The sequence below is a fragment of the Ipomoea nil genome, unplaced genomic scaffold, assembly GCF_001879475.1.
Source record: "Ipomoea nil cultivar Tokyo-kokei standard unplaced genomic scaffold, Asagao_1.1 scaffold0164, whole genome shotgun sequence".
Classification (NCBI taxonomy): Eukaryota; Viridiplantae; Streptophyta; class Magnoliopsida; order Solanales; family Convolvulaceae; genus Ipomoea; species Ipomoea nil.
The window spans coordinates 788071-809740 of record NW_017616592.1 but is presented as its reverse complement, the minus strand read 5'-3'; the positions used below and the strand labels follow the sequence as shown (position 1 = coordinate 809740).

The 21670-nt window shown below is 35.2% G+C and overlaps 2 protein-coding genes across 7 annotated transcripts; both read left to right on the top strand.

Annotated features, from left to right (window-relative positions):
* The first annotated feature begins 153 nt into the window (after positions 1 to 153).
* On the top strand, positions 154 to 6554 carry LOC109174991 (PTI1-like tyrosine-protein kinase 1). Of its 5 annotated transcripts, none has more exons than XM_019324260.1 (9): positions 163 to 264; positions 648 to 718; positions 1737 to 1919; positions 4259 to 4512; positions 4613 to 4739; positions 4853 to 5126; positions 5539 to 5671; positions 5794 to 5880; positions 5989 to 6554. In XM_019324260.1, exons 3-9 carry the CDS (start codon positions 1814 to 1816, stop codon positions 6115 to 6117), a joined length of 1110 nt encoding a protein of 369 aa, XP_019179805.1. In that variant the 5' UTR covers positions 163 to 264; positions 648 to 718; positions 1737 to 1813; the 3' UTR covers positions 6118 to 6554. The 5 variants fall into 5 exon arrangements, with proteins under 5 accessions (XP_019179814.1, XP_019179787.1, XP_019179805.1 ...); XM_019324252.1 differs by having other exon boundaries at positions 648 to 736; XM_019324279.1 differs by having other exon boundaries at positions 167 to 264; positions 1737 to 1907.
* Positions 6555 to 15158: 8604 nt separating this feature from the next.
* LOC109174977 (U3 snoRNP-associated protein-like EMB2271) lies at positions 15159 to 20086 on the top strand. 2 transcript variants are annotated; one of them, XM_019324231.1, is made up of 7 exons: positions 15159 to 15663; positions 16360 to 16702; positions 17676 to 17900; positions 18215 to 18428; positions 18526 to 18701; positions 19256 to 19321; positions 19666 to 20086. In XM_019324231.1, exons 1-7 carry the CDS (start codon positions 15251 to 15253, stop codon positions 19741 to 19743), a joined length of 1515 nt encoding a protein of 504 aa, XP_019179776.1. In that variant the 5' UTR covers positions 15159 to 15250; the 3' UTR covers positions 19744 to 20086. The 2 variants fall into 2 exon arrangements, with proteins under 2 accessions (XP_019179776.1, XP_019179770.1); XM_019324225.1 differs by having other exon boundaries at positions 18508 to 18701.
* The last annotated feature ends 1584 nt before the right edge of the window (positions 20087 to 21670 follow it).

The window sequence follows — 21670 nt, the reverse complement described above, 5'->3', positions numbered from 1 at the left end:
AAAAATATATTGTAATCTAAATCAAATGCACCTTATATATATGTAAATGTAATTATATGTGATTATAAATTTATAATTAAGAGATGTAAAGTAAAACAAGTTTAAAATAAAATTAACAAAATACCGGCCCGGGGGGCCCGAAACAGCTAATCGCCTAATCACATCCACTGGGACCACACTTCCATTTCCTCTCAAAGACTCGAAAACGGAGAAACCGTAGGGCTGAAGATTCCACCGGAAACTACCATCTTTCAGATCTTCCAGGTTCCTTCTAATTTCTCCTCCGTATTTTTCGTCTGATTTTGTTCTTATTTCAATCCAATTCCGTGTTTTCTTTCGCCAATTTGTGCTATAATGTTTTCTTACGAAAGTGAAATTCATAGCTCGTGTTGATTTGTATTGATCAAATTTGGGTTAGATGATATTTCGCTGAGCTCGTTAGGTTGTTCTGGTGCTCGATTTTCGTTGAGATTTTAGTTGAATGATGAAGAGATCTATCCGGTCTTTAATTTCTTCAATCTTCAGCATGTAGATTTTACTTGCTTTGTAGGGAGTTTAAACTTGGAACTGGTTAATATAAGGAATTGCATTAATAATCCTGATAGATTCATACGTGTACTCGCAATTTGCTTGACTACTGTTTTCAGATGTTACAATGCGAATCTGAAACATTCACAAGACAATGAATGCAGGGGCAGTGGAACTTTGTCTGACTTGGGTAAATTTTGTCTGGAGGGTATTTAATGCTGTACTCTGCTACAGAGTTTTGCTCTTTAAGGGGATTTAAATGTTCACTGACACTTGATCTCTTATTTAAGTAGATGTGAAATGGGCTTGACGGTTGTCATTATATCTTTCCTTAGAAAAAGCTCCTTCATAACATTAAGTATCATTTCCATGGATATCTTTTTTAGCATTTTGTGTAAGATTCCTGAACCTGATTCATACAAAAACAATTCACAAATCTATTTCTGAATTGGTAGAGTGGTGTGCATTGCTAAGTGCAGTGGGTAAGAGTGGAGACTAGATGCCTAGTGTGAGTGCAAGAGTAGTTAGTTTTATTAAACACATCAACAGGGACTTGGGACTCGTAGCTATAGAATAAAGATTATAAGCAAAAGAATGGCGAGGTTCAAACATCAAAGTCCATGAGCTGTGACTTAAAGCATACCTTTTTGCAAAACAAAAATTATATATAAATATAAATTGAGGGAGCCAGAGAGGAGAGGGGGGTATGGAGGAACAAAAACTGAAATTGGAAATGTTTTAAGGGCTTTACCACAATTGATTATGTTTGTAGACAAATGATTTGTGTTCACAGTTGTATTTACTCTCCTTAGTGCTACTATTTGTGAAACTAATGGTAGAATTTTAGGCACTTTTATAAAATGCCGTAGGAAAGCACTGATAAGCTTCTAAGCTTCAGAAAAGCTCCCTCAAATTCTATATCTTGTGGTGTTTCTTCTGCCCTTTTGCTAATAATAATACTGATGAGAGTGTGAATGTGTCCTCCCCTATTCCATCCTCTAAACCACCCACCCCCTCCTGCCTCCCAAGCAACCCAAGCATCCAAAGCAAAAAAACAAAAAAAAAACAATATGTTGCAAGCTTTATAGCAAATCATCTCTATCTGCAAATGTTAAAGTGTTCTTCTTGGGTCACGGTGTGACCATACTTGATGTAGTTCATTTGTGTCTTGGCTGGAACTCTTGCTTATGTTTTGAATTACTGTGCAGGCACATGCGTCTCCTCCTGGTTGCTTTTTACAATTGGGGAACACAAGTTAATATTTTAATTAAGTGAGAAATCAAGGATGCGGAAGTGGCTGTGTTGCACCTGCCAAGTAGAGGAATCCTACCCATCTCATGAAAGTGAGGCACTAAAAGGCCCCACAAATGATGCTGATGGTAAATTTGGCAGTTACGTCTTTTCTGATTTATTTCTTTGCATCCTTCAGCTAGGAGATAGTTTTTTCTTTATTCTTTTGTAGTGAAAGTGTAAAGTGTTAGATGCTTGTTTAGTTCATTGAATGATTTAGAATTTAGATATTCTAATTGATGCCATCATAACCTCATGCAAAATCATACTTCTGTCCACAAATTGCTGTCTTCCTTACTATTTTGAGATATCTAACAAAACTGTCATCTATCATAAATTTAATAACAATTAATTACCAAGAATTTCTTTTAAATTGAAAATGAAGTAAAAATAACTATGCATTTAATACATTTATGATGGGAGAAAATCAGAATTATACCTACATAATCAATTCTCCAAATTGCTTTAAATATACTATTCTAAATCAATGTGTTTTTGCCTAGAGGGTGGTTATTTGTGGATGAATGGAGTATTTGCTAGGTTGCATAGAAACTGAAATGGGGAAACGGGAAACACAGAATACGAAACTCATGGGAAAAGTAGAAATGTAAAAAATATAACTGTATATTTGGAAAAATGTTTTCTTCATAAATGTTTCTTTCTCCCATTTTATGTGTGTGGTTTGGTTACTGAGACTTGGCTGAAATTATTTATAATTCAAAATTTCAAAATATTAAGTTTAGTATTAGTATACAAAATTTATATTTATATATTTAGAAACTATAATAAAAGTACTATTAAACAAAAAAAAAAAAAAAAACCCACATTTAAAAATAATCAGAAAATAAGCAAAGAAGAAAAAGTAGTTTGACCAATGAATAGTAAATAGGATAGGTAAAATGGGAAAGAGGGAGTAATTGTTTACTAGTTTCTGTTTAGAAAATGTATCCCTAATTTTTCTTCTTTTTAAAAAAATAAAAATAAAAAATAGGTAAACAACTTTGAAATGTTTTATGAAGTTTCTATAAATTTGTGGGATGAAATGTTTCCAAAACATGGAAATACTAACCCTTGAGAGTTTCCGTGCAACATAGAGTATTTGTTTTGCCGACCCGATTGCGAGTCCCTGGAGATTGAAGAAGCACAAATGGTTGATTGATATTTTTAATCATTATATATTTATTTGCTACTCCGTATAACATTTTAAGAACTAATTGAGCAAATAGCCATGGACCATAGTGAAATGTCAACTACAAGGTTGGCATTTCTTAATTGTCTGGTTGGTATTTTTCTCTAACTAAACTGCAAAATCTTGTGAAAGGACTTTAGATGTCATTAGGAGTGCATATGTGATGTTCAGAACTTCAGATTTTTGGATTTATTGCCCCTGGGAAACTTAATAAAGGGTGGCTGGAAGGTATCTGCGAATGAAGCTTATAGTACATGACCTTCAAGGCTTCAACTACAGTTATTTATTGTATGGAGAATATTTTTGTTTGAGACTCTGAGGAAGCTCTAGTGAACATTACTGTTGTGAGACTTGAGAGAGCTCATGTTGTTGCCACTGGAAAGTTAAAAAGTTTTCCTATCCTATTCCTAGGGAGTTTAAGAGAATGAATCATGAATGTATTACAAGAAGATAGTGGAAGAAGTTGCTATGGAAAGACTTCACCCACTTCCTACCTGCCATCTCATATAAGAAAAAATTGATAAAATCGTACATATTGCCATTTTGCACATGGAAGTTTATATTGTTGACTTGTTGTTTATTATACACAACTGAAATAGACATTGTTTGTTCTTGTTTTCTGATCGTTCAACTTCTTAATGCCTTTAGTACTTAAACTTTTTGTTGTAAGTGATGTACATCAATCACCATTGACTATTAGAATACCATTTGTCGAATGTTTTCTTACTCGTCTTTATATATATATATATAAAGACTAGTAATTTAGAAAATCAAGGATTCACCCCTTATCTAAACAGTGATTAAAATTTACTTCTCTTGAAGGACTGATAAAGATGCTTGATTGCCTTTTTTTTAGTGGGGATTTTGTTAGGCACATGCTCCTTTACTCACATCCACTATACTTGTTACCTTTCTCATGTTAAAATTGAAACAAGTGGGAAAACCAAAAATGAATTGGTATTCTTTTGCTACTTATCTGTAGCTTCAAACTATGTCTTTTAATCTTATTACTCTGTATCCTCAGACACCATATTAGTGTATTAGTGCAAATAAACTTCAAAGGACACAATTCTAATTGGGACCTCATTTTGTAGCATTTTACTAAGACTTTTGTCAAGGGATTGTATTTGTTGAAATTAGTTACAATTCAATAGTTCCTGACTTCTTTTAAATGATGTATTCAGTATTCTTCTTTATTTATGGATCAATTAGATTTGTTTCCTGATCTACTCTCTCCATACCATATTTTAGGGTATGAAAAAGGCACGAAGGTAGCAACTCCTGTCAAGACTGAAGTGCAAAAAGCAATACCATCAATCGAGGTGCCAGAGTTGTCTCTGGATGAACTGAAAGAGCAAACTGAAAATTTTGGGTCAAAGGCTTTAATTGGTGAAGGATCTTATGGAAGAGTGTACTTTGCGAATCTAAATGATGGTAAATCTGTAGCTGTGAAAAAGCTAGATGTTTCATCTGAGCAAGATTCAAATGCTGAGTTCCTGACTCAGGTTTTTGTGCAACTCTACATAATTTTTTTTTTTAGCTTCATGTTTATGTGGCATATTCCATCAAATATCAATCTATCTGTTTCCTGTTTGGCTTTTAAAGGTTTCTATGGTTTCCAAGTTGAAGCATGAAAATCTCGTTGAATTGCTTGGTTACTGCGTGGAAGGCAATCTCCGTATATTAGCTTATGAGTTTGCAACCATGGGGTCTCTACATGATATACTACATGGTATGCAAAAAAATTGTCACTCAATTTAATAGAACTATACAAGATTGGCCTAAAGGCTGCTGTATTTTAAAGTGATTTTTAGTGAAATTCCATAAAGCGCTTGTATGTTTCAGGAAGGAAGGGAGTACAAGGGGCACAGCCTGGCCCTACGCTTGACTGGACACAGCGAGTAAGGATTGCTGTTGATGCTGCAAAGGGACTTGAATATTTGCATGAGAAGGTCCAACCACCTGTAATACACCGGGATATCAGATCCAGCAATGTCCTTCTGTTTGAAGAATTTAAAGCAAAAATTGCAGATTTTAACCTTTCAAATCAAGCTCCTGATATGGCTGCCAGGCTTCATTCTACTCGAGTTCTGGGAACATTTGGTTATCATGCACCAGAGTAATGCTTTACCATTTCTTTTCCAGAATGAAGTTTTTCCATTGTCTTTTACGTTTCACATATTTACCAAGTTACAAGGTTCTTTTAAATGGTATTGAAGTTAAAGATTCTTGCCTACACTTCTTAAGCTTAAATTTTCAGTTGCCTAAGCAAATGGAAAATGCTTTGCTAGAATTAAATTATGAACCTACGAGTACTTGTGAACATCACTCATATATGGCTGCATATGCATAAGATGTATAAAAACAAATCACTTATTCCTTATATGAAAAAAAAAAAAAAAGAATAATAATAATAATAACAACAACAAGAAATAGCACAGAAAATTTGGACAGAAATCCTTATATCACCAAGTGACTGTATCATTAATGTGTTTAATCTAGTTAATTTCTCCAAACAAATGTCTTTGCAGGTATGCAATGACTGGTCAGTTGACGCAGAAGAGTGATGTATATAGCTTTGGGGTGGTTTTGCTTGAACTTTTGACTGGAAGGAAACCTGTAGACCATACCATGCCTCGTGGACAGCAGTCACTTGTGACATGGGTGAGTATTATGCTGCTCTTTTATATTTATCATCTTCCATGTCCCTTAATTTATTCTCGGTTTGTTCTGTATCAGCTATTCTTCTTGTTACTAATTACTACTTGCTGGAACTTGTTACTCAGGCCACTCCTAGGTTGAGTGAAGATAAAGTGAAACAATGTGTAGATCCAAAACTCAAAGGAGAATATCCTCCAAAAGGAGTAGCAAAGGTCTTTCTCTTTGCCATCGAGATATAAGCTCTCATAAACTAGGATGAGTATAAAAAAATGTTTCCAATCATATCTAACAATATAGTTTTTGTAATCTTTGGTATTCAGCTGGCTGCTGTTGCAGCATTGTGTGTACAGTATGAGGCAGAGTTCCGTCCAAATATGACCATCGTTGTGAAGGCCCTTCAGCCACTCTTGAAGTCTTCTGCCCCTGCTCCAGAATCCCCAGAAATATAATCCTAAAATACCATTTATTGCTTGGTCTGAGGGAATTTCTACAACCTATTGCACAGTTTAGTCGTTTGCAGGAGAATTGCATCTAGTATTTAAAAGTTAATATTTGTTTTCGTTTTTCTTCAAATAAGAGATTGCAGTTGCTGGTTTAATTCCTTTGGGTTCACTTTGTCGCGGTACTAGATTGTTACTGAGGTTTTCCAAGTCATTAATCAATTACGGATGAGCCGTGAGATTGGTTTGCTGTGGTTGTTTCCTTCAGTATTGACATTGTTACTGAGAACCGAGATGTTCTAAGGTATTAATCATTTATCAACGAGCTGTGAGAGGTGATATTCCCTTCTAGAACTCTGATGTATATTTTGTAAAATTATTTTGAGTTTATGGATTTGGTGAAACTTTGTTTTGATGAATTTATATTTGTTGGTGTTTTACAAAAATGTCAAAGTGCTCATAAAAACATGTTCAAATGTTTGTAGAGAAATGTTCATTTGATTGCAGGGAGGTGTACAATTTTTCAAAGCTGTTTCAATATAGCATTTTCAAATGATTATGCAAAGGTGAAGGGTAACTGCAGAGAGTCCTAAAGTTCAATGAATTTTATTGTTACTGTATAGTGAAGTTTTTTTTGGTTTTTGAGAAGTTTTTGTAAGTGTGATTAGGAAAGAAAAGAGGGAAAGAGAAAAAGAAAAAAGAGGAAAAAAAATTTTGATCTGACACCTTTAAAAAAAAAAACATATGCTTAATGCGCTAGTGCACTGCACGCACCCGGCTTGGCTTTGTTGTGCGCGAAATGCGCATGGTAAAACTCATTTGTTATAGAGTAAACAAAATTTTCTCTCTTGCCTTCTCTCTCTACCATGTCAGCACTCACTGTTTCAAAAATCACAAAATATGCACTGATAATGATGTTCTTATTAGTTTATATGTAGAATTTTTGAAACAGGCGGAGCGGGGCCCACCAAAACCTGCCATATGGTGGAGGTGGGCTAAAAAGCCCAACAAAATTCGGGCTCATGGGAGGTTGGCCCATCTTGTCCCGCTTTAGGCCCATGAGTCTTGGCAGGGCTTGCCAAATTTAAAAAGTTTTAAATTTAATTAAAAATTAATATGAAAAAGTTAATAATTGTATATTAAAAGAGAAAATTTCAATTTTGGTCACACGACTATAGGGGCATTGTTAATTTTAGCACATGACTTTCAAAAGTGTCAATTTAGTACCTTGACTATGTAATTTTTGTCAATTTTGGTCATTCCGGTCAAATAGACGGTCAAATTTGACCGGAAAAATTTAATCCAACATTTAATTTAGGAATAAGGTTCAAATTGGCCACTGAACGTAACCTGAAAATGCAATTAGGCCACTGAACGAAAAAAAAGTGCAATTAGACCATTGAATACTCCAAAAACGTGCAATTAGGCCACTGAACTCTCCAAACGTATGCAATTTCACCGAATAGCAGGTTACCATCAATTTTAGCAGGTTACCTGCTTACGTGGCAGCTTAGTTGGCATTTTTAATAATTTTTAAATAATTTTTAATAATTAATTTTAATAATAAATTTTATAAAAAAATTGGAAAAAAATTAAATAAAAAATAAAATAAAGTCGTTTTTATTTTTTTAAAAAAAATTTTAATAAAAATTTATTATTAAAATTTATTAAAAATTAATTAAAATTTATTAAAATGCCAACACAGCTGCCACGTAAGCAGATAACCTGCTAAAATTGAGGGTAACCTGCTATCAGGTGAAATTGCACATTTTTGGAGTGTTCAGTGGCCTAATTGCACTTTTCTTTCGTCCAGTGGCCTAATTGCATTTTCAGGTTACGTTCAGTGGCCAATTTGAACCTTATTCCAATTTTAAATTAAGTGCATAACTAATCAATTTGTATTACATTTGGTCCTTGATTATTAACATTTTCAAATTAAATGCATAATTATTCAATTTGTATCACATTTGGTATTGTCGTTAAATTTTACAGGCAAGTCATCAGTGACCGACTAATTTATTTAATTTTTATTTTGAAAATTATTTTGACTATTCAATTTGTATCACATTTTGTCTTGCCGTTAAATTTTTCGGCCAAGTCACCGGTGACCGGTTAATTTATTTAATTTTTATTTTAAAAATTATTTTAATATTTTTTAAATTAAAAATACAAAAAGAAAAAAAAAATGTCAGCCACCCCCACCCTCCTCCTTTGTCTCCGTCAGGAGGGGCAGTCGATCAATTATAGACAGTATAGGTTGGTTTACCTCATTGTGTTCTTTTGTCCACTAGAGTGATAAAGTGAAATTTACCAAACACACACTCTTAGGTAATGGACTAATGGTTACAAATTTCTCCCATCATTTAAAAATATATTTAAAAATAAACAATTGCTATAAAAAAACAAAAAAAAAAAAAAAAAAAAAAAAATTGCCCATGCCGCCACATTACTAAAAATATAGTACATAAGCGAAATTTCATATCATGATATGTATTGCCGTTAAAACGGATTTAGCCCGCCGATAGTGGCGGAGGTAAGTGTATGCCTTGAGGGGCCTTGGCCCCCTCCCCCCTCACCCCACCTCCAATTGTTTAATATTATATATAATATTAATTTTTTATAAAATTATTAAATAGAAATAATAGAATATTAAAATTTTATTATTTTTTCAAAATATTTGGCCCCCATCCCTCTTAAATTAATCTTATAGTTAAGTTATATATTTTTTCATCTTATGAACTTCTCAAGTTTTCTCCCATTTCAAATTATGTCTTTCCTATATTGTTGATTCTCATCCAAATTAAACCTCATTTAACATATCTACTAGTTTCTCTCTCTAGAACCATACATATAGTGGTATATACGCTATAAGATAATTTGTTATTATTAAAATCTATGCATATTTTTCAAGTTAATTTTTTGTTTTTGGTTTTTGTTTTTTTAGTTTTTTGTTTTTTGTTTTTTTTTTTTTTTAATTTCTAAGTACTTGTTTGAATAATTTTTGTTTCATATTCTATTGTTTATTTTAAATAGTTGTTTTGTTTGATTTTAAATAATAGATATCACGGTGCATTTGTTTGGTTAATTATGCAGATTTGTGTTTATGTGATAAATTTTGTATTTAATTTAACATACATAATAATGTAAAAATTATGTAGTATATGAATTTGAGAAAACAATGTTATGTTGTGAAGATGATAGTTTTCAAGAAATAATCAATAGTATTTTAAAACATATGTGATTGTTTTAATTCTTTCAACCGTACAAAGCAATGTGCATTGAAAAACATATTACAAAATAGTTTAATATAAATTCAATTATAATTGATTTATTCTAAACTTTATTAAATTTGTAATGTAATGATTATTTTTGAAATATGTTAACTGGATATCAATGTATTTGATTTAGTACTTCAAGTTTTCAACTATAATTAGCCCCCCGCATTATTCAATTCTGGCTCTGCCCGTGCCCGACGGGCTAGCCCATCCAACCCCACCAAAAAGGCAGGGTGGGCTTTGAATTTTATGGCTCATATCTAGGCTGGTTTTTTAGCTCGCCCCACCAAAATGACAGACTTTAGCAAAGCGGGCCAGCAAGGTCTCGCCTAGTGTGTATATATATATATATATATATATATATATATATATATATATATATATATATAGAGAGAGAGAGAGAGAGAGAGAGGGATGCACTCAGGTGCGAATAAGTGCCCAGGAAGGAATATGCGAACGAATCAGCACGCGACACGTGTCCAGATCTAATAGCTTAAAAAAACGCGGTGGCATTTTCATAAATAATTGAACATCGAAGTGCAAGTAAAATCACTTACAAGTGCACCTACTTTCACCTATAAGTGCATGTAATTTTGTCTTGTTAACATTCACTTCCCGCAAACATTCATGCAACTGGGTGCACCTACTTATAACTATATGTGCAACTATTTATAACTATAGGTGCACCTATTTTCACCTATAAGTGCATGTAATTTTTCCTTGTTAAAATTCATTGATCTGAGTTCAGCGGGTAGTAATACCCTTGAAAACCACCCGCAAACATTCATGCACCTAGGTACAACTACTTATAACTATGTGTGCAACTACTTAGAACTATAGGTGCAACTACTTATAACTATAGGTGCACTTAGTTTGATGCTTAGTGTAAAGTTTTACTTGCACCTGTAATACATTTTACATGCACTTGTAATACATTTTACTTGCACTTCGATGTTCAATTATTTACGAAAATGCCACCGCACTTTTTTTTTAAAAAAAGCAGTGTTTCTCATCCATTAGATATGGACACGTGGACGGACAGAATCCATTCTTATTTCGCGCCTGGGTGAAGCATTCGCACCTGAGTACGATTATATATATATATATATATATATATATATATATATATATATATATATATATATATATATATATATATATATATATTGTATATAGAGGGCTACGTTCAGGTGCGAACTATCCGTCTAGGAGAGAAATGAGAATGCATGTCATCCGTTCACGTGTCCAGATCTAACGAATGAGAAATACTGATTTTTAAAAAAATCGGTGGCATTTTCGTAAATAATTGAATATCGAAGTGCAAGTGAAATGTATTATAAGTGCAAGTAAAATGTATTACAAGTACAAGTAGTAGTTTCATATAGTCCACCTTAGTGCAAATAAAATGTATTACAAGTGCAGGTAAAATGTATTACAGGTGTAAGAAAATTTACATTGAGCATCAATACTAAGTGTACCTAACGTTATACCTAGGTGCACGAATGTTAAAAATGTAAAATTACTTGCACTTGTAAGTGAAAATATGTGCACTTGTAAGTGATTTTACTTGCACTTTTTACTTACAAAGGTGCACCAGATACTTGCACTTATAACACATTTACTTGCACCAAAGTTCAAGTTATTTACGAAAATATCGTTGTATCATTTGTTTAAAATTACATCTGATTTATTGATCTAGACACGTGGACAGCTGTAAATGGTTCTTATTTCTCTACTGGACAATCGTTCTCACTTAAACGTGCCCATATATATATATATATATATATATATATATATATATATGTGTGTGTGTGTGTGTGTGTGTGTGTGTGTGTGTGTGTGTGTGTGTGTGTGTGTGTGTGTGTGTGTGTGTGTGTGTGTGTGTGTGTGTGTGTGTGTTTACTCCGTATTTATTTATTTATATTAAAAAATTATTAATAATTAGTATTAGTGATGACAATTGAACCCGCATCCAACAGGAAAAACTGACCCCCGTCCCGTTCGGGGATTTATTTCGGGGAACGGGGGCGGGAATGTGGGGAATTTCCCATTCCCCACGGGGGACAGGGTCGAGGATGGGGATGGCATTCCTCGCCCCGACCCCACCCCCGACCCCGAACCCCCGACTAATATATATATATATATATATATATATATATATATATATATATATATATATATATAAACAAAAGATGCAACCCTATTACAGTATTACCTTAAGTCTGCTCTACTGTCTCTCACTAATTAGTTTGTAATCTTACTGTTTAGTTTAGTTTAAACTAAGTTTGAAGGAGTTTGAACAATTTGAATATTTGTATTAATTTATGTTTAGTATTTTTTTTAAAAAAATTAATTTTTTATTTAATAGGTATAATTGCATAAATCAAAAACAGGGCGGGAATTTCTCATTCTCGAAAAATTCCCGCAAGGACGGGGATGGGGAATAATTTTCCATCCCCACCGGGGAACGAGGCGGGGATGGGGACCCCATTCCTCGCCCCCGCCCCGCCCCGTTGTCATCCCTAATTAGTATATTGTATAAATTATTTGTTATTGGCTTATAGATTAACAAATTATGTATTTAATTATTTATTAGAACCATGATTGAAAAAATCGCTAGGCGCTCGGGGGTGCCTAGAACTATTTAATACTTTAATAGTTAATATTAAAATATTAAATATTAACCTAAAAAACATCTAAAGTTTGAACAATTTAGGGTTATTTCAATCAAAACGATGTCGTTTTGAATGAAGTAATCCATTCAAAAAATAAAGGAACAATAGCTAACCGGTCTACTAGGCGACCTAGTCGACGCCTAGAAGGCCCTAAGCGGTGCTTAGGCAGCCTAGTCGGCTGCTTAGCCGGCTAGCCGCCTAAACCACCGATTATAATGATTAATGATACGCTAGGCAACCCGGCAAGTGTCTAGCGTCGATTAATGGATGCCTAAGCGAGATTTTTGCAACACTGATTAGAACTTATTACTTTATTAGTTATTATTGTGTTTAACAAAGAGAAAATTTCAATTTTGGTCATACGACTATAGGGGCCTTGTTAATTTCAACACCTAACTTTCAAAAGTATCAATTCAGTACCTTGAGTATATAATTTTTCTCCATTTTGGTCATTCCGACCAATTTACCGGTCAAATTCGACCGGAAAAAATAATAGGCACAAAACTGAGGGGCAAATGAGTCTTTTCCTCCTCCTCCTCTCGGCTGCTTCATCTCGGCTTCATCTTCTCCTCCGCCGTTGCCGACCACGACCGCCCTGATCATCTTCTCCTCTGCCGTGCGCCGCCCATAGCCTCTCCTCTTCCTCCTCCGTGAACGCCTTCGTGTTTATCCTCGGGTCCAGCTGGTTGAACCACCTCAATCTGCAGCTCTTCCCTGTTCCATTTCATTTCCAATCTTAACTTAATCAACAAACACTTAACCAACTAATTATATATGATTCCTTAATTGATCATCGTATCTACGTACCTGATCTCCTAGGAATCTTTTCAGCAATCAGGTTCCAGTTCTGCGGGCCGTGCTTAGCAACGAGCTCTCGCAGCCTGCCATCTTCGTGAGGTCTCCAATGCCCCCTGGCGCAAAGCCTGTGCGTTTGGTCGACGCTTCTCTTCTCCGGTTCTTCTAAACCCAACGCCGCTCCGAGAGGAGGAAACCGGAGGTCCGGCGGCGGGGGAAACCGGAAAGCAGCCGTGGTCGGCGACGGCGGAGGAGAAGATGAAGCCGAGATGAAGCAGTCGAGAGGAGGAGGAGGAAAAGACTCATTTGCCCCTCAGTTTTGTGCCTATTATTTTTTTTCCGGTCGAATTTGACCGGTAAATTGGTCGGAATGACCAAAATTGAGAAAAATTATATACTCAAGGTACTGAATTGATACTTTTGAAAGTTAGGTGTTGAAATTAACAAGGCCCCTATAGTCGTATGACCAAAATTGAAATTTTCTCGTTTAAAAAATTACTAATGCATTACCATATGTTTAAGCTATCTAAATTATTTTAATATAGAGAAAATTTCAATTTTGGTCACATGACTATAGAGGCATTGTTAATTTCAGCACCTGACTTTCAAATGTGTCAATTTAGTACCTTGACTATGTAATTTTTGTCAATTTTGGTCACTCCGGTCAAATTAACGGTCAAATTTGGCCGGAAAAATTTAATCCAACATTTAATCTATAATCTGAGGGGTAAAATGGTCTTTTGATCCTTTCTCCTAATTGTGAAAATGTGGTTCGAAATAAGCACAAATTTTTTTCGGCAAAATAGTTAATCCTTCATGGTCGGCAATTTGGCGAAAGGATTGAAAATTGCCGGAAGCCATGGAAATCCTTCATTTGGGTCGCAATATGTCGATTTTCAATCCTTCATGGTCCGAATCCTTCATGGTCGTCGAAAGCTACATGGAATATGACGATTGACTACGCTGGAAGCCATGGAAGATGACGATTAATGAAGAAACAACAAACACAATGGCAGTCATTGATAGTAATATATGGAAAGTCTTTTTAGTTTCCGATGCTTAACCATGTCAAGCACTGGTATTAATTTCAAATTTCAATGTTCAAAATTAAAAAAAATCCCATTGCCAAATTCAATGTCAAGCTTAAGGGAATAACCCAAAAAACACTTCATCCGTTGCCAAATTCCTACGGCGTTGGATTCTCCATTTCCACTGCTTCGTTGCCATCGTCTTCTTGCGGCCCGTCGAATAAAGAAGCAGTGAGAGCTTGCTTGGCAGGAATGCGATAGCTGGCGCCACGAATGACGTCGACGGAATCGAAACCTGTGGCGTTTGATTCTCTATTTCCTCTGCTTGGTTCCCATCTTTTTCTTTTTCTGTTATTCCGGCTGCTTCGTTCCTTTTTGAAGTCTTTGCCTGCGGTGCCACAAGTGACGACGTCGACGTCTCTCTATCGTCTTCTCTGGCAAGGTATCGGTGCTTTGACCACACATAAACACACAAATCGGGTCAACAACACTTGGGCTTAATTCGGACCATATTTTCAAAATTAGGAGAAATGATCAAAAGACGATTTTGCCCCTCAGATTATAAATTAAAGGAATAAGGTTCAAATTGGCCACTGAACGTAACCTGAAAATGCAATTAGGCCATTGGACGAAAGAAAAGTGCAATTAGGTCACTGAACACTCCAAAAATGTGCAATTTCACCTGATAGCAGGTTACCCTCAATTTTAGCAGGTTATCTGCTTACGTGGTAGCTGTGTTGGCATTTTAATAAATTTTAATTAATTTTTAATAAATTTTAATAATAAATTTTTATTAAATTTTTTTTTTTAAAAAATAAAAACGACTTTATTTTATTTTTTATTTAATTTTTTTCCAATTTTTTTATAAAATTTATTATTAAAATTAATTATTAAAAATTATTTAAAAATTATTAAAAATGCCAACTAAGTTGCCACGTAAGCAGGTAACCTGCTAAAATTGATGGTAACCTGCTATTCGGTGAAATTGCATACGTTTGGAGAGTTCAGTGGCCTAATTGCACGTTTTTGGAGTATTCAATGGTCTAATTGCACTTTTTTTTCGTTCAGTGGCCTAATTACATTTTCAGGTTACGTTCAGTGGCCAATTTGAACCTTATTCCTTTAAAATTTTAATACTAATAATTAAAATTGATATATGTAGTATAGTCGAGGACTGGAAATGATATTTTCTTTGCATATAAGTTAGGAAAATTAAAAAAACCAAAATATTATGGATTTATGGGTATATATATAATGCGAGCAGGCCGTAATGGTCCACAATAAACCCTAAACCCAGTAAACCCTGGGTTGCATAAACACATACATATTTCGACACTTATAGAAGTTCAGTTCAACCAAGGGCAGAAGCATGAAGAAGAAGAAGAATTTTTCAGCTCCTTCTCAAAAGAAGAAGAGATTTTCTGATCCGTTTTTCGAGTCGGAAGGAGGCGACAACAAGCGCCGCCGCAAGTTTGCCGGCGACGATGATATAGAGAGCAGCGATGACGACGAGGCATACTTGTCCGGAGGCGAAGGAGGAGGGGAGGAAGATGAAGAGGATAACGAAGTTGAGGAAACCGCGGCCGAGAAGAAGAAGCGGCTGGCGGATGCGTACTTGGAAAAGATCAGGGCTATAGCCAGTAGGGATGAGGAAGACACACAGAGTGGGGACGAGATAGATAGAGAGGAGATTGAAGGAAAGAGAGATTCTTTGGTTGCCAAGATTTTGCAGCAGGAGCAGCTTGAAGAGAGCGGCCGCACCCGAAGAGCCATTGCTTCTAGGTATACATATATCTCTGTGTGTGTGTGTGTGTGTGTTTTTTTTTTTTTTTTTTTCTTGGATTAAAAATTGAAACTTTTAGGCTACTAAAGAGAAACAAGATGTTCTTTCTCTGAATATCCATTGTGAAAGGAATTTGTTCGGTTGGAGGTGATATATTATGTGCTACCTTTAAAAATTTTGACAAATTTTCATGATTGAGAATCCTAGTTTTCATATGATGATGTATTCATATTCAGTTGTAAAATTTTTCCAGCTAATCATTGTGTTGCTTCCCAGTGGGAGTAACAGAATATTGCTCCTTCAACCTTTGATCTTAGGTCAGGAGCGGGTTATGTAAATTCTAGTTAGTAATTACAATTGCTTAACTGATATAACTGATATTGTAGTTTAAAAGGTATTGAGCTTTTTACTTTAGATTTGAGGCATCAGGGACACCATATCTAACCCATGTTTGTTTCTAGTAGAACTATTGAGCTTAATGTAGATACTTAGTTATGTTTGTTTGACCCATACCTTTTCCCCCTTCCATATTTTCTCCTGATATGGGTTTTGGAGGGTATGGTTTTATCATGGACTCTTCAGAACAAACTCTTCTATCTATAGTCATTCTTTCTTGAGATGGACTGGCAAGTTATATATGAGAATTGTTGATTACAATGAATTTAGATGCTTATGACATTTATGTGGTCATGTAGAATTCAGGCACCAGAACCTGGAGAAGGATTTCGAGTTTTACTAAAACATCGCCAAGCAGTTACTGCCGTGGCTCTATCCGAAGATGACTTAAAGGGGTTTTCCGCATCCAAGGATGGCACTATAGTTAGCTGGGATGTACAGAGTGGGAAGAAAGAGAAGTATTCTTGGCCTAGTGATGAAGTTTTGAAGTCTCACGGAGCAAAGGATCCACAAGGTCGAGCATCGAAGCATAGTAAACATGTTCTAGCATTGGCTATCAGCACTGATGGCAGGTATATGGCAAGTGGGGGCATGGATCGTCATGTTCATTTATGGGATGTTCGAACACGAGAGCATATTCAGGTACACACTTGAGAGATTCAATAATATATATGTTACCTATTACCTATATTTTTTAGAAATTTTTCTGTCTGGAGACACTATAGTAATTCCTTTGATTGAAATGGTCACGTCTTACTTACATTTTTTAATCAAGTGATTTGTGAGATAGCCTAAAGAGCTCCTCAAATGGTGAAGCCTTGAATAGCTATGGTTATTGAGTGGTGCAGGCAGGCTATTAGCGCTGCATTGCACACCCACAAAAGCATGTTGTCTTAGGCAATGTACTAGTAACCAGCCCAAATTGATTATCACCCCTACTCCAACACCCCAACCCCCCACAAAAAAATGCAAAAGAAGTAGAAACTGTAAAGAGAGATTCATCAACCACTAGCAAGCACCAATACATACTTGTCACAAAATTTCTCCCTTGCTTCCCGGACAGGAGCGGAGCCAGGAAAATCATGCCTGGGGGGTGGTGGGGTGGGGAGCAAAATTATTGCGAAAGTTTACAATGCAGTCAATATCAATACTGATTATACTTGATATCATTATATATACCAAACCATATATTATCAATAATAATTTTTAATGATACTTTGTGAGTTTGTGTAATCATGTATGAACTACATAATTGTACAAAATACGATTGGCATTGATGTCAATCAATACTTTATATAATTTCTCATAACACAACATATATACAATAATAAATGTACTTTTATTTTAATCTTGCTTGTCACTTTTTTATCAAATAAAAGTTGTCAATTATTTTGTTGGCAACATTTTTTTTTAGATAATTAACTGATATTTATTTTATGATTGACTTAACAAATTCGCCACTGTTCCTGGACTTGCATGCCTTTAACTTGTTCTAACTTCCAACTCTACATTGTGCATTGATGTATTTATGTGTGTTTATGAGATATTGCTTAGTTTCTGATCTTTCATTGTGTTTATACAATTGCTATTCTGACTTGCAAATGAATGGTGGCAGACTTTTCCTGGCCATAAAGGACCTGTTTCATGCTTAACATTCAGGCAAGGAAGTTCAGAACTGTTTTCAGGGTCATTTGATCGATCGGTCAAGATCTGGAATGTGGAGGATAGAGCTTATGTAAACACACTATTTGGGCACCAAGCTGAAGTCCTAACAATTGATTCATTGCGGAAAGAGCGAGTTTTGACAGTTGGTCGTGACAGAACCATGCACTTATTTAAGGTTATTTCTACCTGAATTACTTTCTTGCAAATATGATTATTATGAGAGTTTATTGGTTTCAATTTGTTAAATTACAGTTAGTGGTGTATTAGAAATTTAACCCCACTGAATTCATTAACTTTATTGCTGAAATTTTTTGCTCAAATGAGATTGAAAAGAATCCAACTTTAGTGTTTTCTTCCCATGCCACTTCTAATTTTCCTTTCCGGTCGTGGTGAACAGCAGTATTAGGTTCTTATAAAGTTTCGTTTCACAAATGTAAGTTATTACAAACTACTTTTCCGCTTACACCACCCCTACTCTCTGGTGAACAGGTTCCTGAGGAATCACAATTTATATTTCGTGCTTCTGCTTCTTCCCTAGAATGCTGTTGTTTCATCAATAATGATGAATTCTTATCAGGTTCTAGTGAAGGAAGTATAGAACATTGGACTGCAAAGAAGAAGAAACCCATTCACATTGTGAAAAATGCACACACTTCACTTATTGAGCAGAGAAGTACAGGAATGCTGTCAAATGGTGACATAGGTAAGCTATGGTTCTGTGAAACACACTTAACTAATTCTGAATTGAATTCACTGTTACACCAACAAAAACCTGAATTTAGAAGCATCAAATTGTGCAGGACATGTTGCCTTAAATCCTGAGAGTGTCTCTTCATCTGCACTCTCCTGGGTCAGTTCAGTGGCTGTCTGCAGAAGCAGTGATCTTGCTGCCTCAGGAGCAGGCAATGGTCTAATTCGTCTTTGGAAACTTGAGGGTGAATCCAAGGGAATCTGTCCTTTGTTTGAGCTTCCATTGGTAAGAGCATGTGTGCATTTATTGCTCGTGGTTACTATTGCTGTGCTATATTCTCTGTAATTGTGTAAATTGAGGTTCAGTTCACCTAGTATGTTTCAGGTGGATATTGATCATGAAGAATTTAATAGTTGGTAATGATAAGTTGATAACTCTTGAGTCTTTGATGTTATTATCAACACAATTCCGCATGTGCTGACAACTCACCATAATTACCTCCTATTTTGGATTAGTTGTAGTATCAATAAAGGAAGATTCATTAAATTTGTAAATGTCATATTATCAACACATTTTAGCATGTAATCAGTTCCATTTGGTCAATTTGGCATCTAGGTTTCATTGACTAAGTTAAGGTCTCAGCTTTGAGTCCCACCTTATAAAATCTATTTGTTTCGGTATTGTTTCAATTTTAAAAAATGGTTTTGGTATCAACAAGAACAATATTTGTATATTCTCCTAATCTTCTGCTGGCTTTATTTGTGGTTATGTGTTCTTTCTTATCTTGATCATCTCTTGATATGACTGTTATTTGCTTATGCAATAATTTCTCAATGTAGGCTGGATTTGTAAATTCTTTAGCTTTTGCAAAATCTGGACGCTTCCTTGTTGCCGGAGTTGGAAAGGTGAAGTGCTATCATTTTCCACCTTAATTTTTTTTTCTTTGGGTTTAGATTTTAAATATTCTGGTATACGTCATTGCCTCAAATTGTATTCGAGTTATACTAAGCGTCTAAGCATGCACTTATATAGATATAGATAACATCCAAGATCCATACTGCCTCCTTGACAGGGTCATTCTTTTTCGAAGAGGGGCGGGTTTGATAAGGGGAGGGGCTGTTGCAGCATAACTGGCTTTCCCACTTTACTCAACTATAATTTTCATCGACAACTTTTGTGGATTAAATATAAACTGCCATTTTTGCATCTTCTTAGGTTGTTATTAATACGAGTTCCATTTCATTCACAGGAGCCTCGCTTAGGAAGGTGGGGTCGTATCGCTAATGCTCAGAATGGAGTTGCTATACATTCTTTCAAGCACACGTGAAGTTGGTTGACGGTTTGCTTGCTGCAACTTCGTCTCAATACTAAAAAGGGTGTTCTCTCTTCGATGGTAACTCTTTTGGATGCACGGGAGCAAGATTTCCCACAGAAGTTAAGTACTCCATTCATACCTAAATTTTGTAGTTGAAAGTTAATCTCGTATTCAATATAAATTAGGCCCGATATAATGCTGAGAGTGCTGTTGTAAGATGGACAATAGTGAATCAATCAAAATTTTCATCCCAGAGAAGCCATTGTGTTTGCCATTCATTGTAGTTGTATTTTTTGCAAGAGGATTTCTTGGATTATGAGGCTCAATTTTAATTTTCTTAACTCCATTCCTCTTTGATCTTTTGTTAGTATTCCCTCTTTAGCTGATTGTGGCAAATTATTATGTGTACCTGGGTCCAAAAATATATAATTTACATACTAAATGTTCACAATTTACATACTAAATGTTCACAATTCAAATTATAAATATTTAGTATGTAAATTGTATATTTTGAACGTAGGTCTAACTTGCAAGGTGGACCTTGATATATATGCTGGCTTATATTGTATAACAAGATTATTTGATTATGTTAAATTGATCAAGTTTAATTCGAGACGTGATTATCTTTTTAGAAGTTAGACTCACATGTGTTAAAGTTTAAGAATTTTTACTGTGTCGTACATAATACCATACGGAGTATATATCTTGATAAAGTTATATCTTTACAATATGGTAGTATAAAATTTTCATCATCGTTCACTTCTTACATTTACTGTCTTACTGATATGAACTCAAGTCCTAATTATGCTACAAAACCGTGTAGGTTAGATGTAAGTTTTACTCTATATATTTTGTCAACTGACTCTTTATATTTGGCTAAGATTTTCCAATAGTTATACCATGATCCTGGGTCTAAAATACACAATTTACATATTGAATGTTCATAATTTATATACTTAATGTTCACAATTTATATACTAAATATTCACAATTTACCTTTTACAAAATTGTGAACATTCAGTATGTAAATTGTGTATTTTGTATTTGGTGTTGTGCAATTTGTGAAAATGTCGTAGGCTAAGCTATGGTTAATGTAGGCTGGAAAGTGAAAGTTTAGGAAGGGAATTTCTGTGACGTGTGTGAGACATTGCCTTAAAAGCGTATTGCCGGAGACTGTGCGGTCTTTGATCCGGGCGCTTTCGACTAGCTAACACAGAAGAACTCACGCACTCACTTGCACTAGAGAGATACGCACTTACGGAAGGCAGAGCTTATTTTTTGTAGTGTAAAGATCGAAGTCTGGGAAGGCAGGTATTTATAGTGTTGAGAATACATGTCGTCCCTATTCCAGCCACAAAACTCCGCAAAAATAGAGGGAGAAACGCAACTAGCGTTCTATTGTTGTCCACTAACTTTCTAGTTAGTCTCTTGGTCACAGAATTAATTAGTCTCTTGGTCACAGAATTAATTCTGGACGTGTAGAATAGCGAAGTGTTGAGAATACATGTCGTCCCTATTCCAGCCACAAAACTCCGCAAAAATAGAGGGAGAAACGCAACTAGCGTTCTATTGTTGTCCACTAACTTTCTAGTTAGTCTCTTGGTCACAGAATTAATTAGTCTCTTGGTCACATAATTAATTCTGGACGTGTAGAATAGCGAATAACTCAGACAAAATATAATTGGTCACTTGCACTAGAGAGATACGCACTTACGGAAGGCAGAGCTTATTTTTTGTAGTGTAAAGATCGAAGTCTGGGAAGGCAGGTATTTATAGTGTTGAGAATACCTATCGTCCCTATTCCAGCCACAAAACTCTGCAAAAATAGAGGGAGAAACGCAACTAGCGTTCTATTGTTGTCGACTAACTTTCTAGTTAGTCTCTTGGCCCCCTATTCCAGCCACAAAACTCCGCAAAAATAGAGGGAGAAACGCAACTA

What these genes read in the sequence shown, in the direction of transcription:
- LOC109174991 (XM_019324242.1), top strand. Translation starts at nt 1,814, where the DNA reads ATGCGGAAGTGGCTGTGTTGCACCTGCCAAGTAGAGGAATCCTACCCA. An exon ending in TGCTGATGGTAAATTTGGCA is followed by an intron (nt 1,920 to 4,258) that starts GTTACGTCTTTT and finishes ACCATATTTTAG; the next exon opens with GGTATGAAAAAGGCACGAAG. An exon ending in TCTACATGATATACTACATG is followed by an intron (nt 4,740 to 4,852) that starts GTATGCAAAAAA and finishes TGTATGTTTCAG; the next exon opens with GAAGGAAGGGAGTACAAGGG.
- LOC109174977 (XM_019324225.1), top strand. Translation starts at nt 15,251, where the DNA reads ATGAAGAAGAAGAAGAATTTTTCAGCTCCTTCTCAAAAGAAGAAGAGA. An exon ending in GCTGTCAAATGGTGACATAG is followed by an intron (nt 18,429 to 18,507) that starts GTAAGCTATGGT and finishes ACCTGAATTTAG; the next exon opens with AAGCATCAAATTGTGCAGGA. An exon ending in TTGTTGCCGGAGTTGGAAAG is followed by an intron (nt 19,322 to 19,665) that starts GTGAAGTGCTAT and finishes TTTCATTCACAG; the next exon opens with GAGCCTCGCTTAGGAAGGTG.